Here is a 12,490-nt window from a genome sequence, read left to right on the forward strand (position 1 = left end):
GTTGAAAATTGGGTATATTTCTGCGTTAAGGGTTTCCCAGACGACGATAGGAGGAATTTTAGACTCCGCCTGTTTTAAGACCAGGACGATTCCGGTTCAGAAATTCCAAATAGAATACTTACATATTTATACATTTTTTTTTGTAGCCAATCACAAATAACTTATAAGATGTTAAACGCATTGCTGATTCGTCTCTTGTAGGTCCATTAGTCCTGATGCCCAAGAGAGGCCGAGCGGTAAAGTCGCTGAACACTGGCAGCTCCGATCTGGGTTCGATTCCAGGGAAACGCGCTAGTTGAATGATGGTTTTTGTGGTTTTCCCCATGTGTAACACGCATATGAGCCAGTCTCCCTTAGGAAGTCCTCCTCTTAGGCAGATAGTCATTGCGTACTTTGCCATACTGAAATAAACCAAAGCAAAACTAGTAATTGTGTAACTAACTGAAAACCGCAAAAACCATCATTCAACCAGCGCGTTTCCCTGGAATCGAACCCAGATCGGAGCTGCCAGTGTTCAGCGACTTTACCGCTCGGCCTCTCTTGGGCATCAGGACTAATGGACCTACAAGAGACGAATCAGCAATGCGTTTAACATCTTATAAGTTATTTGTGATTGGCTACAAAAAAAAAAAAAAAAAAAAAAAAAAATGTATAAATAGGTAAGTATTCTATTTGGAATTTCTGAACCGGAATCGTCCTGGTCTTAAAACAGGCGGAGTCTAAAATTCCTCCTATCGTCATCTGGGAAACCCTTAACGCAGAAATATACCCAATTTTCAACAAGTGAAAGAGCTGTTTTCGTGAAAATTGAAAACGTCTCCAAAACTATTTTAAAAAATAAATGAAAATAAATTTAAGAACATTAAAAAAAAAAAAAAAAAAAAAAAAAAAGAATCGGTACTTCAGTGCATTGCCGTGAAGTGGGATGATCTTCTTCTGGTTTAAAGATCTCATAGAGGTTAGTAGTTGTCTCTTACATAGTCAACATTGTGCATAATGGAAAACTGGCTTCGAATTGGATCTTTAAATAGAAGGGAACGCGATTATCCCCTTCATTAAATATCCTCGGTTTGGTAGTGTAGAATCTGTGTGTGATTACGATATTAATAGCTATGTTTGCAGTGCTATTAACGAAGCATTTAACGGTACTCGTGGCTGTTCAAAGAAAAAGTACTTTCATAACAAAAGTTATTTGGAATCTGGATTTATTTGGAGAGCCAATGAGAGTCAACCAAAACTTCATTGAGTTATACGCTATGAAGCGCTTGCAAACTGTGCTGAAGGACTAAGTAAAGAAATCAAAGTTATTTCTTTTATATGTCCTGCAACCATACATTCCAGAAGGCCTTGGAAACTTCATACTTTGCAAGTATTGACATCGCGAAGAGCGTGACACTCCATTTTACCCCCTATGTGTGTCATTATTACTTCCAGTTCCAAACGATAAGTTAAAACAATGTTTAATGAAAAATTATCTAAAAATATTGATTTTAGTATCCTGCTCAAACAATACAGTTACATGCCGGACCAATGATATGGCCAGTAACATGGAATTTGAACTTACCAATATAGAAAAACTGAAGTATAATATACAAATCCTATGTTATTTTTTTACGTAGCCATATTTCAGAAAATATAAGAGCAGAAAAAAAAAAACTTCGCTGTTGAATTGTTTGGTAAACAACTTGAAACAAAAAATGAGGTATTATTCCTTGAACCATGTTTTGAAAAACCTTCTGGTCAATGAACTGCAGTCAGATGTAAATTTCATGTTATGCGTTAATAACGTAATGAAACTGTTTTCTTTGAGCAACGATGATGTCATATTATGACCGATAATGACCGATCATCACCCGTCTCTGGATCGCACTTCTGGTGTCATGACTACAATAGCAGTCTATCGGCATCAAAGGTAACGAGCTGTTGCCACAAAATATAACAAGAGAGGGTAATTAAGAAAAAAATATTACTGCCGAAGAGGTATAAAAAAGAAATGGAGACAGCGTGTTTGTTTAATAATTGGACGGCATTCAAAGAGAACTGCGAATACATCGGCAGACTACGTTCTTTTTATACATATTCATTGCTTATTTTGTTTTCTGTTGAAAGAAGAATACTTATCATGGCTATATAATAATACATTAGCATTTAACTTGTGAAACGTGTAATACGTTTCATGCAGAAACTTATTTCTGCCACCTGCAATATAGGATTATTTTATTTCAATTACAAAGCGTGCCGATTGACACAGCAACCTCAGGCATCTTAAGAATCAGAGTGGCAAAAAATAATATAGAAATAAAGTATTTTAATGTGTAACTTACACATAATAATGAACTTTGTAACTTACAATCGTAAAGAAATTAAAAATATGATCCAGCTCGTAATAACATTTTGTAATTATTTTGAACGTGTTTAATGGATGTAAGTTGAATTACAAAATCCTATGGATAACAGAATGATTGCAAGAATATTTACCGGAAGAGATTTTTTGCTATAAAAATAAAGGAATGTAAAGAATTTTAGTATAGCCTATGAAGCTCCTGAATGAGAACACTTATGTGGGTAATTTCTGAATATCGCTCAAATTTCTCGAATTTCTGCGCTTTGTTCATTTTTGGTATCAATAGTCACCTATCATGAAACAAATGTTTATTATTATAGTAATCGTCTTGCACTGTTTAGAATTGCATAGGCTGACTGGTTCAGAGTGTGAGTTCGAATCTCGCGTAAAGCTTTGCTATTTTTGTCCTCCCCTTCTCTTCTTGAGGATGAAATATCTGTCGCTCCCTGGGCAATGTCTTGAGTGATGAGCATGAACGTAGCCAGCGGAGAGCAGGGAGGGGCACTTACTTTCCCCTAAACAAAAGCAATTTTTTCCCCCTGTTCAGCTTTTAAGTAGCAAAACTTGCCAAAAAATTTGTTCTATTGTGTACTGTTCTGTTAAATTTTTCAGTACAAAGATTCAAGTACCGATAGTTTTAATCCTTTTCGGATCTCACAGTTTGGGGTGCAAATCAACAGCAGTTGATCTATCTCTTGAGTCAAGGTAGCCTTTTATTAATCTTAGCTTAAAAGATATATATGAATAGATTGTTACTGGTTGCAGTTTCAGGAGTTTTCTGTAGGTATTATTAGCAAAATGTTCTATTTGTTGACAAATCAGTGTATCATTTCCTCAGTACGTTTCGGAGGGTCAAGGGAAGTTTATTTTTGAAAAAAATAGGAACTATGCCCAATGCCGTTTTCACAGCATTATGAGTCCTGGGCAAAGCAATGTGCTGGGTCCCCTACGTAAACAACTCACACAAATGAAATGTAAATGGATCAGTATGAGTCCTCTATTCTCATGCTGCTTTCGTGTCCAGTGGTCCCACGCGTTAAGACAGGTCTGACTATGCCGTTCGAGACTCAACTCTTGTAGGTTTAATAAGAAGAGGAAGGGAAATTGCTACAAACTCACCCTTAATTTCAATCGTTACGATATTCAGACTGCAGAGTGTACCAAAACACTTAGCGTTCAAAAAAAAAAAAAAAAAAAAAAAAAAAAAAAAAAAAAATTACGATGCAGAATGTAACTAACAACTTGCTGAAACCGTCGCAAATCACTTGCACGTGGAGCTCAAAGACTTTTGTCAACTTATCAAAGTATAAGAACGGTCATATGGGCCTTGCAAGTTGTTGAATTAGCTAATTGAATCATTGCTGTCAACTTTTGTATATGCTTTCAACAAGGTTTTCCCCCCTTTTATTTCGCAGCCTTCTACACTGTGAAAATGTGTATAAGATTTAGTGAACTTTATTTTCCTGTTTTCACTGTTTAGTCAATCAATCAAAAACAAGCTTTAATAAGTGTCTCAGAAACAGTTATAACTGATTTTTAGCATTGTAAGTGATATGATGGATATAACAAATATTTTTTGGAAACAATTGGCAATATATTTGATATTTATTACCTGCAATTACGACCGGTAACAATGACAACTTGGGCTTATCTCAGGATCTATCAGAATAAATATCCGTTATTCTTAAAGGAGTCCGATTAATACAATACAGGTACAGGTAGAAGATAGGCCAGCACCTTCGTAGTACCACAGGTAACTGAGGTATTGCTAAACCTAGCTAACTGTTAAACTATTCACCCCAATTTTGAGGGAGAACACCCCGGGGGGCGGGTCCGAGGATCGCCTGCCCCTCTTTTTTACCATCAACTCCTTGAGAGGACTTTCTGAGATAACTGATTTCTGGTATTAATAGTGTACACAAATACTGAGAAAAGACTGTCCTTGAAAAGTTCAACAACTGATGTTTCCAAAAGTCTAAATGTATGAAGAAATGTCCTTTCTAAGGCGGAAGGTGTAATAAGCAAGTCTTTGGAGATCCCGTCCATCAGCATTGCGTAGAAAAGTGAAATTATTGGAACAATAACTTAAAAATTTGTAATAAATATATTTTAATAATATTGAGATGAATAAGTAGGTGCAGGTGCTGGTGGAAATGTAGTGGGACACCCAATGTTTACTATAAGTAATGTAGGTATAGTCCCACTATACTTCGGTTTATTTTTAAAGTTAATATTAAAAAAATACATAGTATAATATAACACATAATATAACAGTATAAATAGTATATCGCTATTTTGATTGATATCAAATCTATTAGATATAATTATAGAAGTTATAATAGGTATAATAATAGTAGGCTAACAGTCATAATTTATAACAGTTCATAATAGTTCCTTGAGATAAAGTTTATTTTATGATCTGTATCTTCTTCCTCTTCTTTTTCCTTTTTTTTTTTTTTTTTTACTATATCAGTATTATTGCAAGGGTTTGTTTTTAAGATAATTTGATAAGAAATGTTTTAAATGAATTGCAGCTTCAAAAATGAGTTTTGACATTAATTACTTTAGTGCTCACATAAATTTTTGCCTATTGAAGATAGATATTTCATTGTATTTTCTATTTTATTTTTTAAATGTTTGTTGGTAATTACAAAACGAAGGAAGGCATTGATATTTGAATTAGGCAATTTAATATGAGTTGACTTTGTTAAGGGACATTGAGTAATATAATGGATTGGATCACCTTTATTTCCACATACACATTGCTCAGAGTTTGAGATGTTGAATCTGAAGAAGTATGTGGGAAATGGCCCATGTCCAGTTAAAAAGCGGTTTATATAACCATTGACCATTGTACATGTATCATTTACATGAGGTGCTATTTGATGTAATTATCTTCCTATATTTATTGTTGTCCATTCTTCTTCCCACATTTGGAGGCTGATTTTACATAGATAGTTCTTGAGGTATGATTTCGGCCAGGAGATTTTTCTTGAAGGAATATTATTGTTGGTAGTAGCTGATTTGGCTGCTGAATCGGCTTCTTCGTTACCAAGAATTCCGACGTGAGCCTTTATCCAATAAATGTTTGGTGATATTTGAGGATATTGGATAGTTTTGTTAAAAATATCTTGGATTATTTCAGATGTGTGTTTGGGATTTTGTAGAGCTAGTATTGCGGATTGACTATCTGAGAAAATATTGATTTTTTGTAAATTGTTATCGATTGAGTATTAAATTGCCATTCGAATTGCGTATAATTCTGCTTGGAAGATACTATTTTCCTTGGCGAGTCGATTTTGGAGAGTTATTTTCTGAGTTTGATCTATTTGTATTATACATGCACAGCCAACTCCTAAGTCCATTTTCGATCCATCTGTATATATTATTGGTGGAGATATATGACTGGTTGGAGGTTTTATTGTGCTATATATTTTAGGATTAGAGGCAGGATGTCTTCTGTAGGGGTTGACTGAAATTTCAAAATTGTTTGGATTAAATATTTCATCATGTAATATGCAGGATTTTTTTTAATTTGAGAACTGTGGCTTTTGCATGTTCAGTTTGTGCTAAAGTATGAAGAGGTGCTATTCCTGAAAGTACACATAGGGCAGCATTTGATGTTGTTTTATAACATTTTGTGATCCAGAGAAGGAATGGACGTTGTATGGCTTGCAGTTGTTTTTGTTTCCGAACAGTCATAGGCTGCGCCCAAATTTCTGCACCATATAATACTATTTTTGTTATTACTGTATTGAACAATATTTTTTGAATATGAGGATTTAGTCCCCAATTTAGTCCTTGGACATAACGTAAGTTGTTTGCTATTTTTTGTGTTTTAGTTCTGATATATTTGAGATGTTCAATCCAGTTGAGGTTTTTGTCAATGATTATGCCTAGAAATTTAAGTTTTGGAACTATTTTTATTCTATTATTTTCTATTGAAAATTTTGGTAGTCGAGTGATTTTTTGAGATTTTTTATGGAAAATTATAGCTTTTGATTTTTCTTCACTTATTGTCAGTTTCAATTTGTTGCATTCAGTTTTAAAAAGATGAAGAGTTTCATTTACATTATTGATGTAATGAATAAATATAGTTTCAATTTGTTGCATTCAGTTTTAAAAAGATGAAAAGTTTCATTTACATTATTGATGTAATGAATAAGATGAATAAGCATTAGATATGACAAATATCCAGTCTGAGTCTTTGCATATGTATTTGAACGTCTCTGATTTTGGCCCTAAGATGTCTGTTCTTTATTGCGTATTTCTTAAATGGTATTAGATTGTTGTTAGGCTTGATCAGATGTTTATCGTCTGTTAGATTAAAATCGAAAATATAATGATCAAGGGCCCAATTAATACAGTCCTACGTGCTTTCATGATCCCCTCCCCCAATGCTAACTTTCTTTTTGCGCGAGAGAAATGCAGAGTCATGAGAAATATATAGGCCCTTAAAAACATGGGCTCAAGACTGGATATATTTTTTGTAATGCTAACTCTAATTCCTGTTTAAAATTTCTACATTAATATTTGTCTTCTATATATTATTGAAGTGCCACAGTCAATATCAGTTCATGTTTAGATCATCCATTATTTACACATGACTGAAAACGAATTTATATTTCTAAGAAAATTAATTAAATAATTTTTCATTTAGAGGATAAGAGAATTTACACGCAAAATGCTAGAAAATTAAAATCTGAAATCTCTTAAAAAGGTATTATATAAATCAAGAAGTACTTATGAACCTTACACACTGATTTTCAAGTATCTTTAAGAATTAAGTTATACACATACCTGAAAAGTAAGTTTATAATATTTTGCTTGTAATTCTTTCAATGAATACAGTGTGAAAGCTGATATTATCACCAAGCCCTTATCCGCTTTCGTGGAGTAAATTCATATATATGCCACGCTGTGAGTAATAACAGATATTCTAACGTTGTTTGTCTTTACTTACTTAGATATCTTATGGGTAGGTGCTCTATATTTTCTATCTCTTTGTAAATCCAGACTGCATTCTGGAGAATTCTGAAAAATTAATTTATAATTCCACTTCCAGAACCAAGTTATTTTGAATTCTTCAACGGTAATGCCTTTTGAATTCAAACCTTCCATGCAAACTGAATAGGAACCTATTAACATGTATAATTTCTCGCTTTGGTTCTTATTCTTCCAATCATATGATTTCATATTAGTTTTATATCAGATGTTTTGTCCTCAGCAAATACAAAAACAACATATTTTAGTAATAAGTTGAGAAGGCAGAATCCATAATGCATGTTTTAGATTTTAGATACTTCATTTGCATTTCAGAACATAACATGTTTGTTTCTTGTTGATTAATATAATTATGTAACAGTCATTAATATAGTTATATATAAAAGTGAATGTGAATTTAAACCTTTAAAAATTAATTATTTTTATTAATTATTATTTAATATTATTTCTTTTTTACCCCTGCACCGATCAAGGCAGGTCCTAATTCCGGGATAAAATTGCTTCTTTGTCTGAAATAGAAGATGCAAGAATTTCGAATTCGCTTGCAATCTGCGTCATTCCTAAAAACAGGGAAGTCTGTCAGATGAACAGAAGCACAGTCATGCATGTCTTTACGCCTTCTGTTCTTCAAAAAATTTTCTCCTTATAATGTGATAAAAGATTCAAATAGCTAACACTTTTCTAATTAGCATACAAGTAAATAATTTTGTGAATACTTTTTTTGCATTGCTGATTTCATATTAAATTAAACAAAATTGGTTAAATTTATTACGAAAAAGATTAAACACCCTCTACATTTAAGAACTTAGCATTTTACACAGATTAGTCAAATTGGTATTGAATCTTCATATTACGGAGAAAATAATTGTAGATATTGTGACAAACGAAGAAAAACACACTAGCGGGATTTGAATCTGAATCTTAAATGGCAATGTAAATTACCCTAATGATTTATGAATATCATTCAAAAGACATGCAAAAGATTTATTAATACCACACAAGGTTTGCAATAAATTTGTTGCTGAATTCCATGTAGTAATTTAAAAAGCATTAAATTGTTATTTATGAAATGAAAATCAACTTAATTGACTGCTAGACAAATGTGTTCTATTTTCTGCAAAAATATCGATCGTTAATAAACTTTAAATCACAAAAAAAAAGGAAATTTTCAAATGTATGTAAATATTAGCGATTTCATCAGTTTATCATCAGTTTTGCATCAAATCTAAAAAACTAAATTTTGACCGCAAGTAATTTATTTTTCAATAAATAATGTTCTTTTAATACACACTGTATCATATCAAGATGCTCATAATTAAATATTTTCAAACAGACTGTATGATGCAAAATATAAGTTTCATACAAAAAAGGAATATTGCAATAAGAGAACGAAAATCACTTTATTAATTACATACAAAAAATTTCATAAAAATGTTTCCTAGTTCAAGGAAAATCATTAAGCTCAATGGAATTAATTGTGGGTTTAAATAATCCAGTTTCACAGAGAAGAGTATAAATCTGTCAATAAAGCATAGACAATATTTTAAAAATACTTGGAAATGTAAAATGTTAATTTATTAAAAATTACCTTATTTAAATATTAAACAATTAAATTTAAAATCAAATAATTGTGTTATTAAGTCTAGTATAAGTATTTAGTAAATGCATATTAATATTTAATTCTTCTTATTTGTTGACACTTCATGCACTTCTTCTTATTTGTGACTTTACACTTTTCTTAAATTTTTAATAAGCAAGTTAGTATGATACAACATCAAACTGAATAAAAATATCAAATAGAAGAACATCTTGCAATTGTTAAATAAACGCTAATTTCAATTTTATGAAATTTATATTTTGGCTATCTTTGCGAAAGATGTGGAGGATGTTACATTGAAAAATGTTCATACCTTGTTGCATTCCCAATATGAAATGTGATTATTTCTTTAAAAAATAACCTTAAAAATTATTTTGGATAATTAAAAAAAATGTAATTGTTAAGATAATTTAAATTTTTTTTTAATTATCCAAAAATGCGGCTTATTTTCTAATTGTACAAATTGATCAGATATTTCTAATAACTAATTTCTAATAATCATCTGTTTGATAGACACATTTGAGAGCACATAATTCATTTTACAACTTAATATTTGGTGTATTGCAAAGAGAATATAACATAAAAATTTTACATTGGAATCAAAAAACAGCAAGTATTTAAATAGCATGAAATAAATTATTAATGTTCAGTACGATAAAATATGAATGTTAGATTAAAAATAAAGTACTTATTAGTTTATTCTAAGCAACTCTAAATATTGATCTGTTTAAAGAGTTGCTTGAAATGTTTTCAACACAATTTAAAACATAATTTCAATGGAACTTATTTTTTAATTTGTGCAATACATTTGAAGTAGTATTTATGAAAAAAAGATTAATGTTTAAAATTTTTTATCTATAATTTGTTTTTTAAATGGTTTCAATTTGTTTGCACTTTTCCTCTTGGAAATTTACACGAACGCAATGAAATAATAAAACATTTAATAGCACACGTTATAATGTTAATATTTAAATTACTACAAAATAATCAATAAAATTTACTGCATTTAACTTACTTTAGTAACTTGCAGCTTAAGCTACATTTTTCAAAATTTTGAAAAGTTTCAACAATACCAAATTCAAGGCAATTTCTTTCGCATTTATGTACATATTTGTTTTCTTGCACAATATTCGCAAAACACATGGAATATTCTCATTTAAATTGAGTGGGAAAAATATAAAACCTAATCCTGAATTAGCTTTAATTTAGGATAATTATTAATTAAATTTTAGTTAAATTTTTAAATAATAAGTAAGGAAATAATCAGTGATTTTAAACATATTTCCTCAGCTATTTCTATTAAAGATTTGAAACTTTTAAACGTATACAATTTAAAATTTGATTCAATGTTTGGAGGATATTTATAATAAATCTTTACCTTTCGTAATGTCAGAAGAATCCACAGACATTTATTTCAGTTACATATGGAGCTGATTTAAAAAATTGTTTCACTTGAAATGTCTTCAAAAATATTAACATTTCTCTTCTCATGCGATACAATAGAACCAGGAGAGAAAAGTTTGCAAGAATTACCCACCTTCATTCAGCTGAGTATTAAGGCAATTCAACTTCATGCAGAAACTAATTTACACTCAGCACTTCCGCTGTTTATCACAGAATTCTTGTTAGAAAATCGTTGCAGTTCCTAGTCCCTTTGCAAAAGTTCACAAAGAGCAGTGATGTACGTTTGTGCCATCTGTAAAGTTTCATATTTAGACAATTTTCTGTCATCTCCTATGGAAGGAACCACATCTCTGAGACGATCAAATGCAAGATTCAGACTCTGCATCCTCCTTCTCTCCCTAGCATTTGCTGCTAGTCTTCTCTTTTTTAGCACCGTTGGAGGCGGTACGGCTCGAGGAGTTGATTTCGAACGTTCTTTCGTACCATCTTCCGTTTTCTTTGGTCTGGAACGTCTTGGAGCTGGTGGCTTACGTATCCTCTTATTGCATTCTAGACTTTGATTAGTTCTGGAAGAATTAGAAGAGTCAGAATCTTCGATATATCTAACAGAAGATTCCATTACAGCGGAATCTACAGATATGTTGCAACTGTAACTGCTAGTGGATAAGTCAGTCAGTGTTATTTCATCCTCAGATGAAGTGTCTGTCAAGATTATTCCTTGTTCTTCTTGAATATCAGTTCCTGATACAGATAATAAATTGTTCATAATGTGAAAAGACTTGCTCATTGACTCTCCGTATAGATTACAATTGTCGCTGTCGTAAAAACTGGGACGATTTAGAAGTGACATAAACGAACTCATGTTTTTATGTTCAATACTCATCGCTGTACTCAGTTAAAAGTTCAAATCAATCTCTCTGCTTAAGATTTAACAGGAACTTAACATTCAGTTATATAATGCTCACTAAAATGTCAGTGGCAGTGCTTAGAAATAAATTAAACAAGGTAGCTGCAATGATAAAAATCGCTGCATGATAATTTCTGGATTTATAAGCAGTAAATATTTCATCATTTTTCTATCATTTGCGTTTCAAGGAAGGTTTGTTCTCTTTTCTAAGGATCATAAATTTAACTTGTTTTATTTCAAGATACGTATTGCTTTGCGAAAGTCAAAAGAAGAATTTACATTTGATTTATAAACGGATTTTCTCAAACTGGTGAAATAATAGCAGTTAACTTCATCAAGATGAAGAAAAAAGAATAGCATTCAGTCCAATCACTTAGCAACAATCCCGCAAGGATCAGTGCCGCACCCAAGTATTCATTGCAGATAAAGCCCCCGTCAATCAAGCTATAACCATCCACTGGAACTTCCAACGAAACACGCTGTGTCACCTCTCACTGGGTTAGTGTGGATCTCTGACCTGCTCAATACGGTAGCGATGAAATCCCGTTTCTGACCTTGGTCTGGTGGCTACTAGTGGCCTTATAGTCAGTTCAGAAGGGAAATTCGTAACTTGTGCGGTGTAGTTTCAACTCCCCTTCTCTTGCCCCACCTGAGAATTCGCGTTCCGTGCAGTCAGCATCACCATTATTTGGCCAATGGGTGGGAACTGGCGGACCAATGGGATGAACCGCTAAGATTTGATTTTGTTTGCTTGATTATTATTATTTTTTTTTTTAATCTTTCTACATTATTTTTTAGATTTCTCTTTCAAACTTTCGTGCTTCCGAAGAACATAAAAGTATGCTACCTGGATGCCTTAATTCTAAATATTTTGCTACTTAATATACGTTTTCATGAATGACTTATTTGCTTATTTATTGACAATATCCCCCCTTTTGCATAGTTATTTATGAGCATTTTCTTTCACATTCAATCAAAAATCCACCCGTCTTAAGATTTGCTCAGGTTATATCCAAAGCAAAAAGTAAAATATGATAAATTAAATAAAATCCGAATTTTATTAAATAAATGGTTAGGTCACAATAATTGCAATGCCAGCATCATAGGTTTGTTAATGAACATTATTTATTTTCATTTATAACCAAAGGCTTTCATTCCAATTCTTTTGCTCATATTTTTACTCAATTTTATTTCATGGAATGATAATTTATCATTTAATTACAATTATACCTTT

The 12,490-nt window shown here is 31.8% G+C and overlaps 1 protein-coding gene across 1 annotated transcript; it reads right to left on the bottom strand.

The window, feature by feature from the left end:
- Positions 1-8,743: 8,743 nt before the first annotated feature.
- LOC118189528 (uncharacterized) lies at positions 8,744-12,166 on the bottom strand. Its single transcript, XM_035360155.2, has one exon. The coding sequence runs from the start codon at positions 11,230-11,232 to the stop codon at positions 10,591-10,593; it is 642 nt and encodes a 213-aa protein (XP_035216046.1). The 5' UTR covers positions 11,233-12,166; the 3' UTR covers positions 8,744-10,590.
- Between the last annotated feature and the right edge of the window lie 324 nt (positions 12,167-12,490).

This window comes from Stegodyphus dumicola, chromosome 1 (assembly GCF_044657685.1).
Source record: "Stegodyphus dumicola isolate Sdum_Otavi_A_Nest chromosome 1, ASM4465768v1".
Lineage (NCBI taxonomy): Eukaryota > Metazoa > Arthropoda > Arachnida > Araneae > Eresidae > Stegodyphus > Stegodyphus dumicola.

Excerpts from the sequence above, each read along its gene's own strand:
- LOC118189528 (XM_035360155.2), bottom strand. The coding sequence starts at position 11,232 with ATGAGTATTGAACATAAAAACATGAGTTCGTTTATGTCACTTCTAAAT.